General features: G+C 44.4%; 1 protein-coding gene across 3 annotated transcripts in view; it reads right to left on the minus strand.

Annotated features, from left to right (window-relative positions):
• ap1b1 (adaptor related protein complex 1 subunit beta 1) overlaps window positions 1-25,613 on the minus strand; it is a 35,025-nt gene extending 9,412 nt beyond the window's left edge. Inside the window, exons 1-21 of one of the 3 annotated variants that reach the window (XM_084181298.1) lie at window positions 25,297-25,525; window positions 23,039-23,099; window positions 19,672-19,777; window positions 19,305-19,440; window positions 18,916-19,161; window positions 18,486-18,676; window positions 18,099-18,320; window positions 17,689-17,809; window positions 17,420-17,515; window positions 16,848-16,963; window positions 13,337-13,502; window positions 9,506-9,604; window positions 8,330-8,589; window positions 7,689-7,917; window positions 7,089-7,241; window positions 6,420-6,449; window positions 6,178-6,315; window positions 5,829-5,974; window positions 5,585-5,714; window positions 3,249-3,333; window positions 2,471-2,557 (exon numbers count right to left, since the gene is read on the minus strand). In XM_084181298.1, the coding sequence (XP_084037424.1) occupies window positions 2,471-2,557; window positions 3,249-3,333; window positions 5,585-5,714; window positions 5,829-5,974; window positions 6,178-6,315; window positions 6,420-6,449; window positions 7,089-7,241; window positions 7,689-7,917; window positions 8,330-8,589; window positions 9,506-9,604; window positions 13,337-13,502; window positions 16,848-16,963; window positions 17,420-17,515; window positions 17,689-17,809; window positions 18,099-18,320; window positions 18,486-18,676; window positions 18,916-19,161; window positions 19,305-19,440; window positions 19,672-19,777; window positions 23,039-23,099; window positions 25,297-25,320 (2,842 nt within the window). In that variant the 5' untranslated portion in view covers window positions 25,321-25,525. Of the gene's footprint in view, window positions 1-2,470; window positions 2,558-3,248; window positions 3,334-5,584; window positions 5,715-5,828; window positions 5,975-6,177; window positions 6,316-6,419; window positions 6,450-7,088; window positions 7,242-7,688; window positions 7,918-8,329; window positions 8,590-9,505; window positions 9,605-13,336; window positions 13,503-16,847; window positions 16,964-17,419; window positions 17,516-17,688; window positions 17,810-18,098; window positions 18,321-18,485; window positions 18,677-18,915; window positions 19,162-19,304; window positions 19,441-19,671; window positions 19,778-23,038; window positions 23,100-25,296; window positions 25,526-25,571 lie in introns of those variants that run through there. The other 2 variants (XM_084181297.1, XM_084181296.1) reach the window with 2 other exon arrangements.
• Between the last annotated feature and the right edge of the window lie 200 nt (window positions 25,614-25,813).

The following is a 25,813-nucleotide window of genomic DNA, read 5'->3' on the forward strand; positions in this document are numbered from 1 at the left end:
TATTATATTACTTTTTCAATCATTTTCTCACAGGCAAACACTGGTTCATCGCCACATGTTCACTAAATAAAGCTTGTCTACTGTAACTGAGGGGATCAGAATGAAGCAATATGATGGCTCCATCTAATAGGCCTCCATGCAGAGGCCTGGACCTTCAGCTATTTTACTGTTCAACTTTAATGGGAAGGGGCTTGGGGATGGCATTGCAGTACCATAATGGAACCAGGCGGTTGTCCATCATCTGCTCTGGAAAGGCAGGTAGTAGACCAAGCTCTTCGTCCTAGTGGAGCTGCAAACTCCTGGCCACCAGTTATTACACTCCATTAGATCACACTCATTCCTCACCCTTTCCCTTCTCAGTCCATATACCATACTCTTTCAGTTCTACTCTATATACACTACATGACCAAAAGTATGGACACCTGCTCGTCGAACATCTCATTCTAAAATCATGGGCATTAATATGGAGTTGATCCCCCTTTGCTGCTATAACAGCCTCCACTCTTCTGGGATGGCTTTCCTCTAGATGTTGGAACATTGCTGCGGGGACTTGCTTCCATTCAGCCACAAGAACATTAGTGAGGTCGGGCACTGATGTTGGGCGATTAGGCCTGGCTCGCAGTCTGCGTTCCAATGAATCCCCAAAGGTGTTCGATGGGGTTGAGGTCAGGGCTCTGTGCAGGCCAGTCAAGTTCTTCCACACCGATCGACAAACCATTTCTCTATGGACCTCACTTTGTGCACGGGGGCATTGTCATGCTGAAACAGGAAAGAGCCTTCCCCAAACGGTTGCCACAAAGTTGGAAGCACAGAATCGTCTAGCATGTCATTGTATGCTGTAGAGTTAAGATTTCCCTTCACTGGAACTAAGGGGCCAAGCCCGACCATGAAAAACAGCCCCAGACCATTATTCCTCCTCCACTAAACATTACAGTTGGCACTATGCATTGGGGCAGTTAGCGTTTTCCTGGGATCCGCCAAAACCCAGATTAATCCGTCAGACGGTGAAGCGTGATTAATCACTTCAGAGAACGTGTTTCCACTGCTCCAGAGTCTAATGGTGGCGAGCTTTACACCACTCCAGCAGACGCTTGGCATTGTGCATGATGATCTTAGGCTGCTCAGCCATGGAAACCCATTTCATGAAGCTCCTGACGAACAGTTATTGTGCTGATGTTGCTTCCAGAGGCAGTTTGGAACTCTGTAGTGAGTGTTGCTACCAAGTACAGACAATTTTTACGCGCAACGCACTTCAGCGGTCACGTTCTGTGAGCTTGTGTGGCCTACCTTTTCGCGGCTGAGCTGTTGTTGCGCCAAGATGTTTCCACTTCACAATAACAGCACTTATAGTTGACCAGGGCAGCTCTAACAGGGCAGAAATTTGACGAACTGACTTGTTGGAAAGGTGGCATCCTATGACGGTGCCACATTGAAAGTCACTGAGCTCTTCAGTAAGGCCATTCGACTGTCAATGTTTGTCTATGGAGATTGCATGGCTGTGTGCTCGATTTTATACACCTGTCAGCAACGGGTGTGGCTGAAATGGCCAAATCCACTCATTTCATACTGTTGTATATATAGTTTAACCGGCATAGCTCTATTTCTCTGAATTCTTTCTTTCTGAAACACAAGTCTCTTTTCATGGTCTGTGGCTTTACTCATCTGCAGAGCACTGATAAAACTCTGCCATAGTCTAACTAAGCCCTTGCTTTTTCATTCAAAAGCTCAACTCTATTTTCAATTACAGTCACTCTGTTTAAACTACCTGCATAGCAAATATATACTCCTTAATTAACTTGCCCACGGTGTCGCTCTGTCTCACTACAGTAAGGTCTAAACCATCAATTTTCACTCTAAAGGAAATTACATCTATTCAGGGAAATATACTATAAGCTGTCTTTAGTCATTTAGCTCAGACCCAGCTGTTTTCATGCTTGTGTAAAACCAAATTGACATGCACTGTCAACTGTGGGACCTTAAATAGACAGGTGTGTACCTTCCCAAATCATGTCCAATCAATTTAATTTACCACAGTTGGACTCCAAGTTGTAGAAACATCTCAAGGATCATCAATGGAAACAGGATGCACCGCAGCTCAATTTCGAGTCTCATAGCAAAGGGTCTGAATACTTATGTAAATAAGTTATCAGTTTTGTATTTTTAATATTGCCAAAATTTCTAAAAACCAATTTTCGCTTCGTCATTATGGGGTATTGTGTGTAGATTGATGAGGAAAAAAAACAATTAAAATCAATTTTAGACTAAAGCTGTAACGTAACAAAAAGTCAAGGGGTCTGAATACTTTCCGAATGCACTAGAACCACGCCCGGTCAGAGCTCCAGTCTGTTCCCACAGCTCCATATCCCAGGTCACATGTCAAGCTGTCTTAACACATAAAGCATGTAGAGGTGCACATTCTCCTCCTCTCCATTAATCCCTTCAATCCCTTCTTCATCTTAGTCTGTCTCACCTGAGTTGAGATGACAGTCTTTGATCTGGAACTGAGACTCGTTGTCGTTAGGAATGTCTTTCCATGTGGCCAGGAACACCTGACGCTCTGGGGAGAGATACAAAGAAGAGTTAAGATGGTGGAAGGAAGGAAGGAAGGAAGGAAGGAAGGAAGGAAGGAATGACAGACAGACAGAGACAGACAGAGAGAAAGAGAGAGAGCAGAATACGCGGGAGACCGAGGACGAGAGAGCAAATGGAAATAAAAAACTAATGAAAGGTAAACTGTTTGTTTCTGTGCTGAACAGTGCGGTTCCTGTTGTGCTTTCAGGATCCGGAACATTAGCTCCCAGCCTCCAGCAGCGTTCCTGCTGCTCGCCCCATCTGCAGTCTCCACAGGGGGACAGACACCACCACATTCCCCCAGAATGAATCAACCAGAGCGGGAAAAGAACAACAGGGCAAATTGGACCCAACGTCAGGATTGTGTGATCTGAGAGCAAATGCATGACTAGATACTTAAGTGCGCACACACACACACACACAGCTTTTAGAGATTGATGTAATGGTCACGAGCTGACCTTAACCTGGTTTGAGGCTATTGACAGGAGACACTACATGTTAATGTTTTTACATTTATGTAAATTGTAAAGTATTTTGTCTGTAATGTCTTTTTCGTTATGTGTTGGACCCCAGTAAGACTAGCTGTCGCCACTGGTGTCGGCTAATGGGGAACCTAATAAATCTAAAATCAACAGTGACGCACTGATTCACTGAGTAGTTTATTCAGGCACACTTACCCATCTTTCCATCTTCCACAAACAGCATGCTGATGGGGTATTGGCAGCTGAAGTAGAAGACGTCAATGTTGTTCTTCACAGCCACCTGTGAGATTGATTACACAGAGGGGAGGGGGAGAGAGAGGGAGGAGGGAAAGGACCGAGAGATGAAGAGGGCAATCTATGACTCATTGTTTTCAAGTGGTCTGAAAGGACAGACACTGCAGGGCATGTGTGGGGTTATTGAACAAGAGAGGTTATTGTCCTGTGAAGACGACGACATATGATAGCATCCACTGCACTATTCTACTACACAATGTGATGATCTCTCTCCATCTCTTTCTCTGGATTTTTGAGGCCCATTTGTTAAGGCAACATATTTTATTCCTCCCTCTCCGTTTATCCAGTCTGTTTTTCTCTGACAACTGGAGAATAAAGATACCATAAAAATAAAAAATAAAAAAAAGACTTGTCCGTAGACCAGATGATGCATAAAAAGGCCATTTGACTAAATCTTAATTTAAGCTTGACATAGGACATCCCAAATGGTACCCTATTCCCTTTATAGTACACTACTTATGACCAGGGCCCGAACAATATAGGGAACAGGGGAATATTTGGGATTCAACCATAGTCTACTCTCTAAGAACTTTGTGGAGCCTAGAGCGGTCACCGTATTGATCGCCTGCTCTATAGAAGAGTGATGAGGACAATGAGGTTGAGTTGAGCCTGTGGAGGGAAGGGGAAACTCTTGAATAATTCATAAAGAGAGTATTGGTGCTGTGTGGACAGAGTGCCTCTGTGCCTGCCAGGCTGTCTATACTGAGTGGGGCTATTCTGTATCCCTCGGTCTCCCTACGTCTCTCTCGTACCTTCACACAACTGACTGGATCATAATGGAAACCCTTTTATTATCACTGCTGCTAAACTATTTGTTTTTATAGCCTACAGTACCATCATAAAAGTCCTGGGCCTGTATGGAACAAATAGTTTAGCAGTGATGAGTAAAGCATTTCCATCAGGTGATATGAGAAAGTGACTGTTGGCTGAATAACTGTCAGCAGGTCCAGTACAGAGGCCCCAGCTATTCCTCCTCCTGTAGGAATACAGCTGGCTGGGAGGAGTAGTGTTGGCGCCAAGGGAAACAGAGCAGAACCGTGGTGTAGACCAATACCACAGAGTGGGGTGACCGCTAATGACTATCCCCCACCTCTCACTCATTTCTCCTGGACCCTCTTATCTCCTCTCACCAGCTGCACAATGTTCCATCCTTCCACCCTCCTTCCATCCCTCTAAGTCATCGGAGGACTGCTCTGATCTAAAGAGGCCCCGTCTCTCTCAGTTCTGTTTCTGAACTAATAACAAGTTCCAGAGGCTTTCTTAGGTCATATTTCATCCTTTGTTTCTGTAGCACAGGAATTTCAATAACCTGACAGTATTTGAACATGATTTGAGGTGAAGCTAGGACACAGCTAAGACAATGAGGACTGAACAAAATCAACTGGGGGCTGTGCTATATAATTAACAAGGCATACAGTGTATTCATACATGTTGACTTATTCAACTTATTTTTTTGTTACAGCCTGAATTCAAAAAGAGATTCAATAGATTTCTCACCCCTCTACACACAATACCCCATAATGACAAAGTGAAAACATGTTTTTAGAAATGTTTGCTAATTTATTGAAAATGAAATACAGAAATCTCTCATTTACATAAGTAGAATCAGCTTTGCCAGCGATTACAGCTGTATGTTTTTCTGGGTAAGTCTAGGAGCATTACACACCTGGATTGTACAATATTTGCACACTTTTAAAAATTCTTCAAGCTCTGTCAAGCTGGTTGTTGATCATTGCTAGACAGCCATTTTCAAGTCTTGCCATTGATTTTCAAGCCGATTTAAGTCCAAACAGTAACTAGGCCACTCTGGAACATTCAATGTCGTCTTGGTAAGCAACTCCAGTGTATATTTGGCCTTGTGTTTTAGGTTATTGTCCTGCTGAAAGGTGAATTTGTCTCCCAGTGTCTTTTGGAAAGCAGACTGAACCAGGTTTTCCTCTAGGATTTTGCCTGTGCTTAACTCGATTCCATTTCGTTTTATCCTAAAAACACTCCCTAGTCCTTGCCGATGACAAGCATACCCATAACTTGACGCAGCCACCACCATGCTTCAAAATATGAAGGGTTTGCCCCAAACATAACGCTTTGTATTCAAGTTAATTTCTTTGCTTGTCAAGGCCAAAGCTGACATCCCATGTGGTAACAATATTTCAAGCTGACATTTAAAACAATGTGTCTAACTCTGCAGCAGCCTAGTTCTGAAACATCCTGTACAACTAACATTGTGGGAAGGTTACCTGCAGGTTGTTGAGAGGCTCCATCTTCATGACTGGCCCAACAGTGCTGAGGGGGAGGCTGACTTCAATGGTCTGGTTTGGGCCGAGAGGGGTGAGGACCTGGAGAGGGCCGGCAGGGGCCAGGCCAAAACTAGAGAAAGACGAATCCAAGTCAGAACCAGAAACCACCCAAGAGGAATTCCCATTCAGACCAGAGATGGATGGGTTCAGTGACAGTCATTCAGTCACAGTATGGTCCTCTCACCTGTTCCTGTTGAACTGGATGGCGAAGTCGGTCATGACGCTCATGGCCTTGTTGGTGAGGATCAGCTCCATCTGGATGACTCCAGCACGCCGAGCGAAGGTCCCAGAAATCTCCAGACCTTTAGCCTTCATGGCCGGGAGCCACACCTGAGGACACAGGACGCCATCAGGAGAACACCTCTACAGCGCTTCAGCAGTATCATAAAGCAGCTATGTCCATCTAACTGCTTGTTGCAGAGGACAAGGCCATCATATAAATACAAAACACTTATTCTATTCCGCATACTGATCTGACACTGCAACAATCTACTATCATACTAATTGTACTTATACTGTACGGAGAGACTTACTGTTTTGGGAGGAATGTATGCTCCCATCGGCATGCCAACCCCACCTCCCAGGTCAAACAGGTCTCCTAGGCCACCCCCCACAGGGGCGTTAAGCGAGGCTGGCATTACAGCAGGAGCCACCCCAAAACCTGCCCCCATCTGTGGATGAGAGATCATGTTTAATAAGACCTGAACATCCAAAAACTGCACTGAAATATCAACCTTCAAAATTAATGTTTAAACAACCAGGTAAGTAGACTTACCGCAGGACTCCCACCAATATCTCCTCCAAGCTGAGAGAGAGAGAAGTTTAGGTTCTACATTACTAGCATGTTACACCTTATTCCCAGCAGGTTGAGAGGGAGATGCTAGAGGAAGACTGAGGGAGGTGGGTGTGTAATGAGGGGTTGAGAGCATAGACAATATAACAGTGTTCTAGAACTGTGGATGAAAGCTACTGGAGGGAGGTTGAAGAGCGCAGGACGAGCATCATGTATTCAGGTTCATTCTGACATCCCTCTGAAACTAAATGCCAACTGTTTGCCAGCACTGTGGTCCGTTAGGTGGTTTCACAGAGAATTCAGTATTGAAATACATCTTACTCAAAAACATTTCATGAAAAGATCAGTGCAAATGAAAACGACAAATGATTGGGGGCCAAAAGTCTAGAGTAGCGTGTAAAAATCATCAAGTGATAGAAATACAGCTAGCTAGCTACAGTAAGGTATTTTGGAACAACAAGAACAGGACCTACAAGAGTCCCAGAGGCCTGAAATAAACTTAGAGGGAACTAAAGAAACATGTCTAGACAAGAGGAAACAGACAGTGACACTGCTGCTAGAGACGGTGAGAGGTCATAGTGGAACACAGGGTACCATAGGGGGACTCTAGTCTAGACTGTTTAGCAGCCTCTATGATGCCCCTCAACCAACCTCTGCAGGGGGGCTGTGCTCAGTAGGGCTGTGGTCAGGAGGGCTGTCAGTGTGACTGTAGTCAGTGTAGGTGTAGTCAGTGTGGGTGTACACTGGTGACGGGGGCTGAGGTGACGGAGACCGAGGAGTGTCCATCCGCGGGGGAACATGGGGCTGATAGCAGAATAATGTAGGGTTGTCAGATGATGTATTCATTGACATGTAACAATCAGGATGCATGAAGCACAGAGAAAGAATATTGAAGAGGTGAATACAGCACACAGTATGATAGATATAGTACATACAATAATAGTGAGCTACTACATCTAACTAATGATGATATAATGTGGTGTGTGACTATAGCTATGCCCTCTCCCTCCATGTAGTTACCGGTTCAGACTCATCCCCCATCTGCAGGTGTGGCATTGAATAAACAGAGGAAAACACTCAGTCAAAAAAGAAAAAGAAAAGAAACAGTAGAATTCTGGAAAAAATAGGGGTTTGGTGGGGGGGGGGGGGGGTATTATAACTGTAACCTTTGGCTACAATTACTGTTTGCAGAGACCATTTGACCCAGAAAAGGTTCACTGGTTGACCAGGGGTAGCAGCATAGCAGTCTACACTATGTGAGATACCTACCAGGCTGTCCAGACCTCCACCCAGGAGGTCCATGCCCCCCATCTGCATGCCGGTGGTGGGTGGTGGGGGGCCGGTGGTGGTGGAGGGTGCAATGTCCAGGTTGAGCAGGTCCCCCAGGAGGTCCCCCTGGGAGGGGATGATAGAGGGTGCAGCCTCAGGGGCAGAGCCCCCAGCAGCAGTGCCCACGTCTGGGCTCTCAGTACTCTCTCCTCTGGGGGATGGAGAGACAAGGACAGAGGGAGTTAGAGAGAACTAAGATTCACACAATAAAAGGGGGCATTTAAGAACGTTTTTTACTTGTTTAAACTTGTTTGAATTCATAAATGCAGTGTTTTGTGCCAAAAAACATAATATAGGTCTAGTCCCAGCCAAGCTAAATTATCTGGAACTATTTATTCAATAAACCAAACCTGCTTAAAATTGGTCCTAAAGTAATTTTAGGAAACACCACTAGCACATCTTAAATCCAATGAAAATAACAATTAAATGGCAGTAAACTTAATCTTCTCTGTGCAGTGGGCTGCACTTGATGTCTGCTTGGAGCACAGCCTCATACGAGATCTTTCTGACTGCTCTGGGTCACATCATGTGGGCCCTAAGTGATGTGCGTGTATGAGACTCACGACCCAGTGCGGGCGGGGAGCCTCCTGTGCATCACACCGCGGCTGCCCTCCACGAAGGCGCTGGGGGGTTTGTGGTAGACGGAAGCCAGCGTGCCAATGTGGCAGATGAGCTCCTCCAGCAGGGTGGGCTCAATCAGGTCTGTCTCCTCCGAGATCAGGGGCTTCTCAGCCAGCACCACCTCCTTGGCAGCCACAGGGTCAGTGGAGAGCAGGCGCCAGTAGATATAGCCACGGTCTCGCAGGTCCGGATTGTCAGAGTCCTGCAGACAACATATAGAGGGGAGGACTGAGGTGGTGCATAATAAATACTAACTGCTGCTTCACAGACTATTCTCTCTGCTACTCAGTCTGTTCTTCTCACTCATGTCAGATACTAAGCAAATAATCTAAGGGTCAGTTTAGTTTAACTTCCCTGAGGGGTAGAGCTAGAATAATTTACTCTGTCAGCCAGTCAATAACAATAAGACAATCCTAGAGAACAGCATAAGAAAGCCTTAGAAGTAAGACATGAGGAACAAGGGCATAAAACTAGAACGTGGGGAAAATATTTTATATTTCTGGTCCTGGTAGCTTCCTGGCAGTGTTGAAACTCCCCTGGCACTAAACTCCAAAGTTAATGACAACTCCCAGTCTGAGGAGAGTCTGTGGAGGGAGATTAACTACTCATAGAACACTCTGCAAAACAGAGATACACTAATAAGACCCATATATAATAACTAAATGTGCCCTCGTTGTCAGGTTTAGTCAAGCACAACCGACAGTAACTAGACCAATGAAAGGCTACAAGTATTTAGATCACAGCCCACTTTTAAACTGGGTTAAACTACCTTTGAGCAGAATACAATCAATTTCTTAATCCTTCTTATTTTTGACCTTCCCTTCTTCCTGTTGTGCTGATTGGCCTATTTAGGATAACACTTGGAGGTGTTCCACGCTTTCTGGGGATGGAGTAGCCTAGTTGTTGAAAGATTGGACTATACATTTCCCACCTCTCTAACTTACTTTGAGCAATTCAAAGTCAAGACAATCATAACATGCTGGTTTCTGTTCTTCTATTGGGAGGTTGGAGTGACATCTGACATGGCCTGAAGGCCCTGGCATAAGGAGTGCTGTTGTGAGACTGGCTAATTAGATCCCTGCTGTTCACTGTGTATGTGTGTGTCCCGGGGCACTCACCTGTGTGGCCAGGCTGAGCACCTGCTGCACCAGCTCCTGGGTCTCAGTGGGTTTCTTCAGGAACAGCTTCACTATGGCTGTCAGCAGCTGCAGCTGCACCTGGGAACCCAGAGCAGACGAGACCAGGTCAAACTCCCTCATACTACTCACGCCAACTCAGCTCATAGCTACATACAGGTGAAGTCGGAAGTTTACATACACCTTAGCCAAATACATTTAAACTCAGTTTTTCACAATTCATGACATTTAATCCTAGTAAACATTCCCTGTCTTAGGTCAGTTAGGATCACCACTTTATTTTAAGAATGTGAAATGTCAGAATAATAGTAGAGAGAATGATTTATTTCAGCTTTTATTTATTTCATCACATTCCCAGTGGGTCAGAAGTTTACATACACTCAATTAGTATTTGGTAGCATTGCCTTTAAATTGTTTAACTTGGGTCAAACGTTTCAGGTAGCCTTCCACAAGCTTCCCACAATAAATTGGGTGAATTTTGGCCCATTCCTCCTGACAGAGCTGGTGTAACTGAGTCAGGTTTGTAGGCCTCCTTGCTCGCACACGCTTTTTCAGTTCTGCCCACACATTTTCTATAGGATTGAGGTCAGGGCTTTGTGATGGCCACTCCAATACCTTGACTTTGTTGTCCTTCAGCCATTTTGCCACAACTTTGGAAGTATGCTTGGGGTCATTGTCCATTTGGAAGATCCATTTGCGACCAAGCTTTAACTTCCTGACTGATGTCTTGAGATGTTGCTTCAATATATCCACATAATTTTCCTTCCTCATGATGCCATCTATTTTGTGAAGTGCCCCAGTCCCTCCTGCAGCAAATCACCCCCAACAGCATGATGCTGCCACCCCCGTGCTTCACAGTTGGGATGGTGTTCTTCGGCTTGCAAGCTCCCCCTTTTTCCTCCAAACATAACGATGGTCATTATGGCCAAACAGTTCTATTTTTGTTTCATCAGACCAGAGGACATTTCTCCAAAAACTACGATCTTTGTCCCCATGTGCAGTTGCAAACCGTAGTCTGGCTTTTTTATGGCGGTTTTGGAGCAGTGGCGTCTTCCTTGCTGAGCGGCCTTTCAGGTGATGTCGATACAGGACTCGTTTTAATGCGGATATTGATACTTTTGTACCTGTTTCCTCCAGCATCTTCACAAGGTCCTTTGCTGTTGTTCTGGGATTGATTTGCACTTTTCGCACAAAAATCTCTAGGAGACAGAATGCGTCTCCTTCCTGAGCGGTATGACGGCTGCGTGGTCCCATGGTGTTTAAACTTGCGTACTATTGTTTGTACAGATGAACGTGATACCTTCAGGCGTTTGGAAATTGCTCCCAAGGATGAACCAGACTTGTGGAGGTCTACAATTTTTTCTGAGGTATTGGTTGATTTTCCCATGATGTCACGCAAAGAGGCACTGAGTTTGAAGGTAGGCCTTGAAATACATCCACAGGTACACCTCCAATTGACTCAAATGATGTCAATTAGCCTATCAGAAGCTTCTAAAGCCATGACATCATTTTCTGGAATTTTCCAAGCTGTTTAAAGGCACAGTCAACTTGAATTGTGTAGAGCATGTAGAGGTCTGTTATTTTTATCATAGGTACACTTCAACTGTGAGAGACGTGTTAATTCATTTGCATTTTATTACATGACATAAGTATTTGATACATCAGAAAAGCAGAACTTAATATTTGGTACAGAAACCTTTGTTTGCAATTACAGAGATCATACGTTTCCTGTAGGTCTTGACCAGGTTTGCACACACTGCAGCAGGGATTTTGGCCCACTCCTCCATACAGACCTTCTCCAGATCCTTCAGGTTTCGGGGCTGTCGCTGGGAAATACGGACTTTCAGCTCCCTCCAAAGATTTTCTATTGGGTTCAGGTCTGGAGACTGGCTAGGCCACTCCAGGACCTTGAGATGCTTCTTACGGAGCCACTCCTTAGTTGCCCTGGCTGTGTGTTTCGGGTTGTTGTCATGCTGGAAGACCCAGCCACGACCCATCTTCAATGCTCTTACTGAGGGAAGGAGGTTGTTGGCCAAGATCTCGCGATACATGGCCCCATCCATCCTCCCCTCAATACGGTGCAGTCGTCCTGTCCCCTTTGCAGAAAAGCATCCCCAAAGAATGATGTTTCCACCTCCATGCTTCACGGTTGGGATGGTGTTCTTGGGGGTTGTACTCATCCTTCTTCTTCCTCCAAACACAGCGAGTGGAGTTTAGACCAAAAAGCTCTATTTTTGTCTCATCAGACCACATTACCTTCTCCCATTCCTTCTCTGGATCATCCAGATGGTCATTGGCAAACTTCAGACAGGCCTGGACATGCGCTGGCTTGAGCAGGGGGACCTTGCGTGCGCTGCAGGATTTTAATCCATGACGGCGTAGTGTGTTACTAATGGTTTTCTTTGAGACTGTGGTCCCAGCTCTCTTCAGGTCATTGACCAGGTCCTGCCGTGTAGTTTTGGGCTGATCCCTCACCTTCATCATGATCATTGATGCCCCACGAGGTGAGATCTTGCATGGAGCCCCAGACCGAGGTTGATTGACCGTCATCTTGAACTTCTTCCATTTTCTAATAATTGCGCCAACAGTTGTTGCCTTCTCACCAAGCTGCTTGCCTATTGTCCTGTAGCCCATCCCAGCCTTGTGCAGGTCTACAATTTTATCCCTGATGTCCTTACACAGCTCTCTGGTCTTGGCCATTGTGGAGAGGTTGGAGTCTGTTTGATTGAGTGTGTGGACAGGTGTCTTTTATACAGGTAACGAGTTCAAACAGGTGCAGTTAATACAGGTAATGAGTGGAGAACAGGAGGGCTTCTTAAAGAAAAACTAACAGGTCTGTGAGAGCCGGAATTCTTACTGGTTGGTAGGTGATCAAATACTTATGTCATGCAATAAAATGCAAATTAATTACTTAAAAATCATACAATGTGATTTTCTGGATTTCTGTTTTAGATTCCGTCTCTCACAGTTGAAGTGTACCTATGATAAAAAATTACAGACCTCTACATGCTTTGTTCTCTCCACTGTACATGCATACATACATGCAGTACAGAGAAGCCCTATGTACAGAACAACATTTGCGCAACTAACAAAGACTACTCTGGACTGAAGACTACTCTTTATACACAGAGCCACTGAGGAGGAAAATATGTAAATGAATACCAACCACTCCATATTTCAATTGTTACTGAAGTGCTCCAATTAAAGTGTCATGTTTTTTACATCATCATCTGGACTCTGGTTAGAAGTTTTTAGGAAACAAAGTAGGCATTTAAATGTCTCTCCACAATTCTTCAGTTGTATTTTTATCTTCATCACAAATAGATTGAATTCCTAAAGTAAATAAAATCAATGCTCTTTCACAAGCAGTGCCTTTCAGCATTCCATAAACAGCCAGTCAGCATCTTCACAGACCTGCTGCCCCTCGAGAGCTAAAACAACAGTTATTCTATGAAATCACAGAGTGGCCAGTCAAGTATAGGCCTACTCTCTCTGTGTATAGGCTGCTAAATGCAGTCCGCCCCCAATATCTTCCAGCATACACAGAATGGTTCCATTGAATCGCTGTTTAGACAGTGAGAGGTAAATGGTATCTCGTCTGCTTCCCAAATTTCACCCTATTCCCTGTATGGGCCCTGGTCAAAAGTAGTGCACTACATGGGGAATAGGGTGAAATTTGGGAAGCAGACGAGATACCATTTACCTCTCACTGTCTAAACAGCGATTCAATGGAACCATTCTGTGTATGCTGGAAGATATTGGGGCGGACTGCATTTGGGACAAAGCCCATATGTGAGTGTGTGCGAGTCAGACCTGGGTGCTCTCGTCGTGGAAGCCCTCCAGGAAGCTCTCCAGCAGCTCGTCAGCGTTGTCAATCCTCTCAGCGTACTCTCCTACGATCCAGATCATGGCCGCCCGCGCCTCCGGCTCGTCCAGAGAGTCCAGGTTCTCACACAGCGTGGCGATCACACTCTCATACCTGGGAACAGACACCATGGTTAGGAACTAATGACCAAATACCAGTCATTGTCCCCACACAGACAGAAAAACATTTTCAAAGGGGACTACAAATAGTTGTAGTACTTCATTAGTCCCAAATGGGAAATTGGTTTGCGGCAATTTAAAAAAATGGTATTACAATATTTATCAACGTAATTGTTGTCAGTTGAATATAAAATGTAATTGACTCTACACTGCTGAGGTGTAGCATTCCTCTTGAGAATGGTAGTTGCATAAATGCCAACATAGCACTTGAACAGGATGTGCTGGAGCAGTAATGTGAGGGCAAGGAGGCGGCAGGTAACCTAGCGGTTAAGAGCGTTGGGACAGTAAAAAATGTAGAAATGGCAAAGCAACACAATCGGTTCGTGCTGTTGCGGAGACTAACAAATTTCAGAGCTTCTGAACTTTCACTTCACTAAATTCTAGCACATTTGTATTGTGTGCCACTGAATATTTACATGACTGCACATCATACAAATATTTTGTGGGCCCTCCTGACAACACAATTACCAAACTTCATGCTGGATGAACTGTGTTATTTTCTGAATTACGTTTTGCTGACAAAAACTAAAATAGAGGGAACGCAATGTCTTCCGAATAAATTTTAATGATTCACTATTTAACACTTAAAAAGACGACAAAGCAAAGAAAGACCAAATAGCATGCAATCATCCATTTCAACAGCTAATTGAGACAGCAATGCAGGTTCACTGAATGACTCATGGCTGTGAGGTCATGTTCAGGAAACAGCAGTACAGTAAGTTAAGAAAGCACAGCGTGACGTGGGCTGCAGGAGGGTATACGTTTCTGTTGGTCTGTTTGTCTGTGTAGCATATGGATCTAGTCTCCTGGGCCTAGATAGAGCCGCCTCAGCCTGCCCTCTTCTCTGACTGTGGCTGCTTGAGGGTTATCAGGGGAAGGGTTTCAGCACTACGGCATTCTCAAGGACAGACACCCTGCATTTGTGGGAGAGGCTAGAGTAGCGTTCACTCGCCTCAAAAGCTCATATTTCATACCTTTCACGATGAAAGTCAAGCAGAAAACCCTCTGTGTCATGGTAATGAGCTTTCTCCCTGCCTCTTCCAGACCAAGAAAATGTGATCTGGGGGTAGTGAGCTGGAACAGACATGGCTCCAGGGTGTGTGGGTGCGCATATGTGCAAGTATGAATGCATTTGCTTGCGTTAATACAAATAGAGGGTACTAAGTGACAACAGGGGAGAGTATAGGCCATTTTAACAAGCATAGCAAGCTCTGCTAATGTGCAATAAAGCCTCTATATGACACATTGAATATCAATCTCCATCACAATTGTCCATTGTTGGTTTACTCCAGCACTATATATCTGGTTGCCTTGATCACTACTGATACGGCTATGGAAATTTGACAGACAATCCATTTTGATGGTTGGAATGGTTTACCAGTAAACACCTCACCCACAGAAAAATAACACTACCCTATTTACAACTGTACTGTCTTCCTGGGTAGACTCATTCACTGATTCATTCAAATTGTGATATATGCAGTGCCTCTTCCATCGAAGTCATTCACTTCTAAACCATTTGAAAATCCATTCATAGGAAAACAAAACACTAACTGGATTATCAGGATTGCGCCTCATGTTGTCCATCTCACTATGTTCACCCCAAATGGCATCTTTTTCTCCATTCGGAAAGTATTCAGACCCCTTGACTTTTTACACTTTGTTACGTCCTTATTCTAAAATGGAATACATTTTTTTTTAAATCCTCAATCTACACACAATGCACCATAATGACAAAAACAGGTTTAGAAGAGTATTAAAAATAAAAATCAGAAATACCTTATTTACAATAGTATTCAGACCCTTTGCTATGAGACTCGAAATTGCACTCAGGTGCATCCTGTTTCCATTGATCTTCCTTGAGATGTTTCTACAACTTGATTTGTATTTATTATGGATCCCCATTAGCTCCTGCCAAGGCAGCAGCTACTCTTCCTGGGGTCCAGCAAAATTAAAACCTCCGGTGGCATGCCTTGTGGGGTATGCATGGGTGTCCAAGCTGTGTGCCAGTAGTTCAAACGGACAGCTCGGTGCATTCAACATGTCAACACCTCTCACAAATTCAAGTAGTGATGAAGTCAATCTCTCCACCACTTTGGAGTTCACCTGTGGTAAATTCAATTGATTGGACCTGTCTATATAAAGGTCCCACAGTTGACAGTACATGTCAGAGCAAAAACCAAGCCAAGAGGTCGAAGGAATTGTCCGTAGAGCTCCGAGACAGGATTGTGTCGAGGCACAGATCTGGGGAAGGGCACATAGAAATTTATGCAGCATTGAAGGTTCCCAAGAACACAGTGGCCGTCATTCTTAAATGGAAGAAGTTAGGAACCACCAAGACTCTTCCTAGAGTGGAAGCCACTCCTCAGTAAAAGGCACATGACAGCCTGCTTGGAGTGTGCCAAATGGCACGTAAAGGACTCTCAGACCATGAGAAACAAGATTCCCTGGTCTTATGAAACCAATATTTAACTATTTGGCCTGAATACCAAGCGTCACGTCTGGAGTAAACCTGGCACCATCCCTACAGTGAAGCATGGTGGTGGCAGCATCATGCTGTGGGGATGTTTTCAGCGGCAGGGACTGGGAGACAGGATCGAGGGAAAGATGAACGGATCCTTGATGAAAACCTGCCCCAGAGCGCTCAGGACCTCAGACTGGGGCGAAGGTTCACCTTCCAACAGGACAACGACCCTAAGCACACAGTCAAGACAAACGCAGGAGTGGCTTTGGGACAAGTATCTGAATGTCCTTGAGTGGCCCAGCCAGAGCCCAGACTTGAACCCATTCTAACATCTCTGGAGACCTGAAAATAGCTGTGCAGCGACGCTCCCCATCCAACCTGACAGAGCTTGAGAGGATCTGCAGAGAAGGGGAGAAACTCCCCAAATACAGATGTGCCAAGCTTGTAGCGTCATCCACAAGAAGACTTGAGGCTGTCATCGCCGCCAAAGGTGCTTCAACAAAATACTGAGTAAAGGGTCTGAATATTTTGTAAATGTGATAGTTTTTTTTATTTTTTATAAATTTGCAAAAAAAAATCTAAAACCTGTTTTGATTTGTCATTATGGGGTATTGTGTGTAGATTGATGTGAAAAACAACAACAATCTAATCCATTTTAGAATAAGGCTGTAACGTAACAAAATGTGGAAAAAGTCAAGGGGTCTGAATACTTTCCGAATGCACTGTAGTGCATTACTTTTGCCCAGAGCCCTATGCCACTGTGTTATAACCATGCCTAGACCTGGGGGGCCATCAACAGGTAAATAGGTGACCTACTTGTTGGGGTACTTGCGGAAGATGTCCTTGATGACCACGATGGCCTCCTGCACCACATAGTTGACCTTGGTCTGGATGAGGTCCAGCAGGGTGCTCACACAGCGCTCAGCTGATTGCTGACAGACAGACGGAGAGACACAGACAGAGACGGACAGGAGAGATGCTGTCAGCCAAACACAGAGCAGTCAAGGGAGACACTACAGTAACAAATGGCATTATTCAGGCTTTTGTTATCACAAGCATGAAAAAGCCCCAACCTTTCATGGACATTTATACTACACATGCTGCAGTAAACTCATGACACACAGTCATGAGGCTAGCAGTAAAACACTACAGTTAGCTTGAGGGTTTGTTGTATTTGACTTGAAACATTATACTACAGTATATGACCCGTGTACAGTATATCATGACAGTGTTTTTTTTTTATAGAATTTTTGGGGGGTAGATCAGCTTTAATATTGCAGATAGATTGTAACTTCCATCAATGTAATTGTCTGCATCACTTCCATCATGACAGTGTTACATCTCCTCCTCTCTCTCTCTCTCTCTCTTTCTCTCCCTCTCTCTCTCACCTCCACTTTGATGGCACAGCGGCCGATGGCTCGGACTGCCTTCCGCACAAAGTCCACATCCACCTCAGTGGCATACTCCTTCAGCTCTGCCAGCACCTATGAAACCACCAGCATGGGGTCACTGATACTGGCTTTTATGTTGTCTAGGAATCACACATTACTGCTTGTCCATGTTACCTACCAAAATGTTACTTACAATCAAACATCATGGCTTCCATTGGAAGTAAAGGTTGTAACTGTAATGGGATTGTGGTGTGTGTGTGGGTCACCTGGGCGATGTTGGCTTGAGATGCCAGGCGGATCATGATGTCCAGTTTCTCCAGCTTGACATAGATGGGGTCATTGTACTTCACAAAGAACACCTTCATCTCATGCTTCAGGATCTCTGGGCTGCACAGAGAAACAGGTACGGTCGATATCAAAAGAAAAGTAATTTGTAATTTCAATAAATGGTGGAATTAGTAGAATACAGCCAACACATTAATGTGCTGAGGAAGCACTGGCAGGGTCCCAAATAGCACCCTATTCCCTATATAGTGCACTTCTTTTGACCAGGGCCCAGGTAGCACACTATATAGGGAATAGAGTGTCATTTGGACTGCACACACTGAATAGCTGTAATTATCTGAATAACTCATTTCTGTTGGTAGGCCCTCTATCTCTCCCCAGGCCTTCCTACCGTTTCTGCACGATGAGGTTGATGTTCCTCAGGGCCACATACTGCAGCTCAGGCTCTGCAGACAGCAGGGTGACCAGGGGAGGGGCCAGTTTCTTCAGCAGGGTGCCATAGTAGTCCAGGTCCTTAGGAAGCATCTCCATGAACTTCATCAGCACCTTGACCGCTGACAGCACCACCGCAGAGTTGGCATGGGACAGACGGGGGGTCACCCGCTCACAGATACTACAGCAGGAGAGCGGGAGGGGAGGACGGAGATGAGACGAGGGACGAGTACAGATTATGGGGAAATTGACACCTCATATACAGCAGATGATATGGACACTGACAGGGAGAATCAGTGCGTCAGAGACAGTGTAATGAATGAGGTGGCATCCTGTGCTTTCTGACCTCTGGGACTCGCGGTCGTCGCGAGGGGTGTAGTTGGCCAGGCAGTCCAGGATGAAGATCTGGCCCCACTCGGTGCACTCGTTGAGGGCCGTCAGCAGCTTGTTGATGGACTGGGGGTTCAGGTCCAGCAGGTTGCTGTTGGGGTGGGACTCTGCAATCTCAGACAGGGCTGCCACGGCATTCGCTACCACCTGACAGAAGGAGAGGGCGAGAGAGTAGGTCAGTTAGACTGCAAGAACACATACCCTAGTGGATGGCAATGAGATGACGGAAGGAATTCATTGCCAAACAGCGATACAAATCTGATACCGCAAGTGCCCTTTTCTATACTGGTAAAACCTCCCATTCGTGAAAAGTAGTACTATAGCCAGTAGTCTAGCCCAGAGGCAGGTAGTCTAGCAGTCTGGTCAGCCTGCCGTGGGAGCCTCACCATGGGGTTGGAGTCAGAGATGAGGTCCTTGAGGGTATCCAGGAAACCCTGGTCCTCCACCAGCTGGGCGTTGATGTCATGGAGCTTGGCGACGCACACGGCTGCAGTCTTCCTCACGTAGGGGTCCTCGTCCTTCAGACACTTCCTCAGAGGCTCACACAGGTACTCAGTGATCTTGTCCACGCGGATGCAGCCCATAGTACGCACAGCCAGGGCCCGGATCAGGGGGTTAGGGTCCTCACAGTCCTGAAGGGGGAGGAGAGTCTCTATGTTCGTTTTTAACACACTGAAGAGTATCGAGATGTAGTTACCACAGTTCTCTAACTTGACAGTGAGAAAAATATTTTGTGCAATAGGTCAGTGCCGTATGCCCTGGTGTTGTGCTTTACCTTGACGAAGGTGTTGACAGCCATGATGGCCATGTCGGGCTGGCTCTTGGCATAGTTCATCAGGTACAGGTAGACCAGCTTCTTCAGCTCAAGGTTGTCAGTCTGCATGCAGTTCACCACATCTGGAAACAGGGCACTAGGGGAGGGGGTGCCATAGAATGACATATAGAATCATGAAGGTCTATGACATCAGCCACTCTAGTGAAATATAGGTTCCCTATGGCGGGAGCAGTCAGTATGGGCCATGACTATCCACGGCATTCTCACATGTTCAGAGGTGACACGGTGCCACCCGAGCGCGGCAATGGACCATGTTATAGCGTACCTTTTGACAATGAGTTTTTGACACAGGTCTAACAGAACTCACCTGACATCCTTCCCAACGGTCATGGAGGCAATGACCTTCTTCACAGCCTCCTTCTTCTTCTCCTTCTTATCGCTGTTCAGCTCGGCTTTCAGCTCAAAGATCTCTCCTGCACAGAACATACCATTATAACAGATAGCAAAAGTGTGTGTACGTGGAGTAGTCATGCATAATTCTTTAGATCAAGACTGGTGTGTGTAATATAACCAGTCAGTGAAGGGTGCACTGCACACACTGCTGTTACTTTGATTACAATTAATTTCATGACATGAACACATGTATTGTTATAGAGATACGGTTGACCTAGAATTGATTAAACACTGGATGAAGCTTGGTTAAACAACACTCCATAGAGGGTGGTCTACGGTGATAGGTGGGATGGGCTGAGAGTGGTTGAGGGGTGGGATTAAAAAGCTCATGTTTGGTAATGTATTATTGTATATAAAAGTACCATATGTAAAATGTACAGTACCAGTCAAAAGTTTGGACACACCTACTCATTCAAGGGATTTTCTTTATGTTTACATTATAGAATAATAGTGAAGACATCAAAACTATGAAATAACACATATGGAATCATGTAGTAACCAAAAAAAGTGTTAAACAAATCAAAATATATTTTATATTTGAGATTCTTCAAATAGCCACCCTTTGCCTTGATGACAGCTTTGCACACTCTTGGCACTCTCAACCAGCTTCATGAGGAATGCTTTTCCAACAGTCTTGAAGGAGTTCCCACATATGCTGAGCACTTGTTGGCTGCTTTTCCTTCACTCTGCTGTCCGACTCATCCCAAACCACCTCAATTGGGTTGAGGACGGGGGATTGTGGAGGCCAGGTCATCTGATGCAGCACTCCACTCTCCTTCTTAGTAAAATAGCCCTTACACAGCCTGGAGGAGTGTTGGGTCATTGTCTTGTTGAAAAACAAATGATAGTCCCGCTAAGCCCAAACCAGATGGGATGGCGTATCGCTGAAGAATGCTGTGGTAGCCATGCTGGTTAAGTGTGCCTTGAATTCTAAATAAATCACAGACAGTGTCACCAGCAAAGCACCCCCACACCATCACACCTCCTCCTCCATGCTTTATGGTGGGAACTACACATGCAGAGATCATCCGTTCACCCACACTGCGTTTCACAAAGACAAGGCGGTTTGAACTAAAAATCTCAAATTTGGACACCAGACCAAAGGACACATTTCCACCAGTCTAATGTCCATTGCTCGTGTTTCTTGGCCCAAGCAGGTCTCTTCTTATTGGTATCCTTTAGTAGTGGTTTCTTTGCAGCAATTCGACCATGAAGGCCTGATTCACACAGTCCCCTCTGAACAGCTGATGTTGAGATGTGTCTGTTACTTGAATTCTGTGAAGCATTTATTTGGGCTGCAATTTCTGAGGCTGGTAAGTAACTCTAATGAACTTATCCTCTGCAGCAGAGGTAGCTCTGGGTCTTCCTTTCCTGTGGTGATCCTCATGAGAGCCAGTTTCATCATAGAGCTTGATGTTTTTTGCGACTGCACTTGAAGAAACTTTCAAAGTTCTTGAAATACATTTACATTTTAGTCATTTAGCAGACGCGCTTATCCAGAGCGACTTACAGTTAGTGAGTGCATACATTATTTTTTTTATTTTTCATACTGGCCCCCCGTGGGAATCGAAACCACAACCCTGGCGTTGCAAACGCCATGCTCTACCAACTGAACTACATCCCTGCTGGCCATTCCCTCCCCTACCCTGGGCCAATTGTACACCGCCCCATGGGTCTCCCAGTCGCGGCCGGCTACGACAAAGCCTGGAATGTTCCGTATTGACTGACCTTCATGTCTTAAAGTAATGATGGACTGTCGTTTCACTTTGCTTATTTGAGCTGTTCTTGCCATAATATGGACTTGGTCTTTTACCAAATAGGGCTATATTCTGTATACCCCACCTACCTTGTCACAACACAACTGATTGGCTCAAACGCATTAAGACGAAAAGAAATTCCACAAATTAACTTAAGAACGCACACTTGTTAATTGAAATGCATTCCAGGTGACTACCTCATGAAGCTGGTTGAGAGAATACCAAGAGTGTGCAAAGCTGGCATCAAGGCAAAGGGTGGCTATTTGAAGAATCTCAAATAAAATATATATTTTGATTTGTTTAACACTTTTTTGGTTACTACATGATTCCATATGTGTTATTTCATAGTTTTTATGTCTTCACTATTATTATACAATGTAGAAAATAGTAAAAATAAAAAAAAAACCTTGAATGAGTAGGTGTGTCCAAACTTTTGACTGGTAGTGTATGTATATGCAGCAGAAAAGCTGTAAAAACAAAAATAATATGTGTCCTTCAAAGAGGGGGGTGGTGGTGGATGGGTTAATATATATATTTTCTATATATTTTTTTTTTTTTATATAACACTGCACATCTCCAAGATACGTCTGCAGACCTGCTCTATTTGTAGGGCCAACTGTATATGTAGGTGCAAAGACAAACACAGACAGAGTAGAGGCTGGACTTCAACCTCTCCTCAGTGCAGCCTGTCCTCACGTAACACTACAGATCAGTTCAGCTTCTCTCTAGGAGTATTTACTCTCACAAAAACCACTCTGTCTGTGGGCTTAACCTTGAGCCCAACTTCTCCCTGGTTCCAAGGGTAGAAAACCCATTAATGAGCCTCCCTCACACCTACACCCACACACAGACACAGACAGTCGTGATGATCATCTGCCTGACGGACAATAAAACAAAGCGAAGGGATGCTTATGCAGCACTTCTGACTCCAATGTCTCATACAAGGCAAACAGACATGAGGAGACAAGTCTCCTTCATAAGCACTATATCAGTTTGAATGGTAGTGATTGAAGGGTAGTGATTGACTGGCTGTTTGGGGGCTGTTTTTGGAGAGGTTAGAGAGGATGCAGAGGGAGGAAGACAGCCGGGGAAAGCCGGAGGGACAGCAGGAGGGCTAACTTAAGGAGTGCTAAAGCCTGAGGCCCCTAATCTTATTTAGAGGACAACCTCAGCTGTTCTATTCCTGCTTTCATCAGCCAAACACATGAAACACACACAGCCAAGCTGCTGCTGAGCCCTGTTTTCTACTTGTTTTGATGATGTTGCTTTCTCTTCGCTGCAAATACCCTGAAGCTGACATTTATTTTTTTGACAGTTTGTGGTTGGGAGCAATTCATTTCTATAACATTCTCTCTATAACATTCTCTAAGTCAACAATTGTTACACATGGTGGCTCTTTCCATCAGCGGGGTCATGAAGCCTGTTTCCATAATTTTGACAGCAACTCTGAATTAATTTTGATGCTGTAAAAAAAACAAATACATATTTAAAATTAACTTTTGAAAGTCAAAAGGTGTACCAGACCTTTCTTGGTAGTGGTGAAATACTTAGAGTCCGTCATCTTGGATCCAAATTGCCGGTTCTCCTGCAAGAGAGAGAAAGAATGAAAAGAGAAAAACAGGCTCAAGGTATATTTTTCCTAAAAGGAGAGGGATCCGCGAAGAAGACAGGAAACTGTAGAAGTGCAAGTGCAGGCAAAATAGAAGGAAGTCCTGTCTTCATCATTTGGACACTTGGCTGTGATGTATTTTTTATGAGATAACACAATGGACAATGTGTAAAAACACATTGGTCGACGACCCCCCAAAAAGTTAAAACCCTCCTGGTCAGCATATAGGACTACTTAATCAGCCAGCCTCTGACTGGAGCTGTCCTTTGGAGTCCACGGAAACTCAGTCTGCAGTCCTGGAGCCCTGCAGCGCACAGCAATATCCCTTTCCTGTTGTTGAATACCACACTTGATCCACCACCTTTATGCGAAAGATCTTCCCACTAAGAAAAAAAGACTGTTCTCTGCACAAAAAAACAACACTGCAAAGTAGCAGGCTTTGAAAGTAACAAAGCTCCTGTGAAATCAAAAACATTTGTCTCTTATTTCACTGGATTAACCCCCCCCCCCCCCAACTTTAGAACTACAGGATGAGATTGGGCAATGGATCTCACATGTTGATGCAATATGAATGATGCTGTGAGTAGCCAGTGCATTGACTCAAGTATTTCATCCATCAACATTAACCCAATTCTAGTACTTACTTTTTTCCTGCATGAGGTAGTCCTATGGATATCAAATGTATTGACTGTATGAAAAATCATTTAGACATACAAAACAACCAGAGTAAAAGAAAAATGGCACAAATTACTACCATGTTATCACACCCTGCTCCCAAAGTGATAGTGCTGAGAGCACAATGCCTGTTGTGAGGCTGTCTGGTCGGGCATTGATAACAATGTTGCTGCCTACCACACTGTCTGGACAAGTTTGTAAATTGCAGTGCTGTGTGGTGGTGGTGGTTCATTTGACAGGACCCTCATCAAATTCCCTGGGACTAAAAGTCGATCTGATTCAGAAGCTGGAGAGTCAGAGGAACAAATATATTTAGGTTAATCTTAGATAGAGTTATGCTAGTTAAAATCTTATTGAATTGAGGCGCATGAATAAAACGTCTTGCCTATATCCAAAGTGAAGGTATAAACTATAACTGTATCATGACAATCAGATCTGTGGCCCTTTGTGAATAAATATATCAACTGAATAATTGCTCCCGAGTGGCGCAGTGGTCTAAGGCACTGCATCTCAGTGCTTGAGGCGTCACTACAGACCCCCTGGTTCGATTCCAGGCTGTATCACAACCGGCCGTGATTGGGAGTCCCATAGGGCGGCGCACAATTGACCCAGCGTCGTCCGAGTTTGGCCGGTGTAGGCCAAATAAGAATTTGTTCTTAACTGACTTGCCTAGTTAAATAAATATAAAATAAAAAACGCTAACAGCAGGGCTAATTGCTGTGTTATGGCAACTAGCAGTCAACGGCCAGCTGTCATAATGCAAATGTGGCCTAAAACAATGACTGACTCTGCATCTAGCGTGAAGTAAATTATTCCCCAAAGACACCATTTTCTGTAAATTAATCAATATTTTCAACAGCTACCTAGCTAGGAAATTTGTCAAGTTCTAGTAAATGAGCTGAAATTGACAAACACTGCGTGGTATCTCTGCCAGCGAACAGGAGCCATTTGACAGCTGTCAAAATCAAGCTATTGACAGATTGTAATTAGTTTGCTAACAGCTAGGTTACTAATAGTGTTAGTTAATTGGCTAACTAGCAACTTAGTTACAACAGTTTCAAGTTACAATGTCACGTGCACAAGTACAGTGAAATGCCTTTCTTGTGAGCTCTATTTAAACCCAACAATGTAGCTAGCCTAGTACTAATCAATTTCAACAACAGACGCTAGTTTAACGCGGGGCCATACACAAATATGTGAATACCCTGTAGTTAGCTACTTAGCTATGACCTATGTGGATAATGTACAGTGTTAAAAACCCTGGCAAACTATTGTTATCATAACTAGCTACACATTTTCACACTTCCTCCTTGTCATTGCTAGCAAACATTAATAGCCAACAACAGCTAGCTAGCTAGCTAGCTAGCCAGATTGGTTAGCATTTCATCGGCTTAGCTCTCGTTCATCTTAAAAGCTAACTTGTATCAAGCAAAATCGAACGGCACAAATCAGATTTAAAACATCTCTTTCTAACTTCGACTGATGATTGATTACTCACGCATAATTGATTAGCCCACTCCATATTTGCTTGATGAATGAACCTGCTGCTCAACGACTGTACAATTTGCTAGGTACTGTAGCTGATGCTATGTTGCTCTGTCTAAAGAAATTACCTTCTAAAGTAGGGGCTTAAGGAAGCCTATGCCCGGATAGTAAAGCTCTTAATCTATCGACCTATTTTCAAATCCAACCCCACAGAATTAACGTGCCTACTGAAGTTAAAATTAGACACGACACATAATAAAACAGAAGAGAAATCCGACATCAGCTTACCGTTGCGAAGTGTGTGTTTAATTTGGCCTTCGTTCCCTCCCACTTGAAAAGCTATCATCGATCATGGTGTTTTTTACTTCCGACTTCCGCAATAAGGTAATTTTAGGTGGATAATAATTATGACATTTTCTAATTTGGTGAGAAGATTATCTTTAAATTGGTATCAGATCACTATTTTTTTCACATGTTAAATAGACCAATCAAGCCTTTTTCTTGAATGTTCAGACAGAAATGTCAACAAC

Source organism: Coregonus lavaretus (assembly GCF_964263955.1).
Source record: "Coregonus lavaretus genome assembly, chromosome: 17".
Lineage (NCBI taxonomy): Eukaryota > Metazoa > Chordata > Actinopteri > Salmoniformes > Salmonidae > Coregonus > Coregonus lavaretus.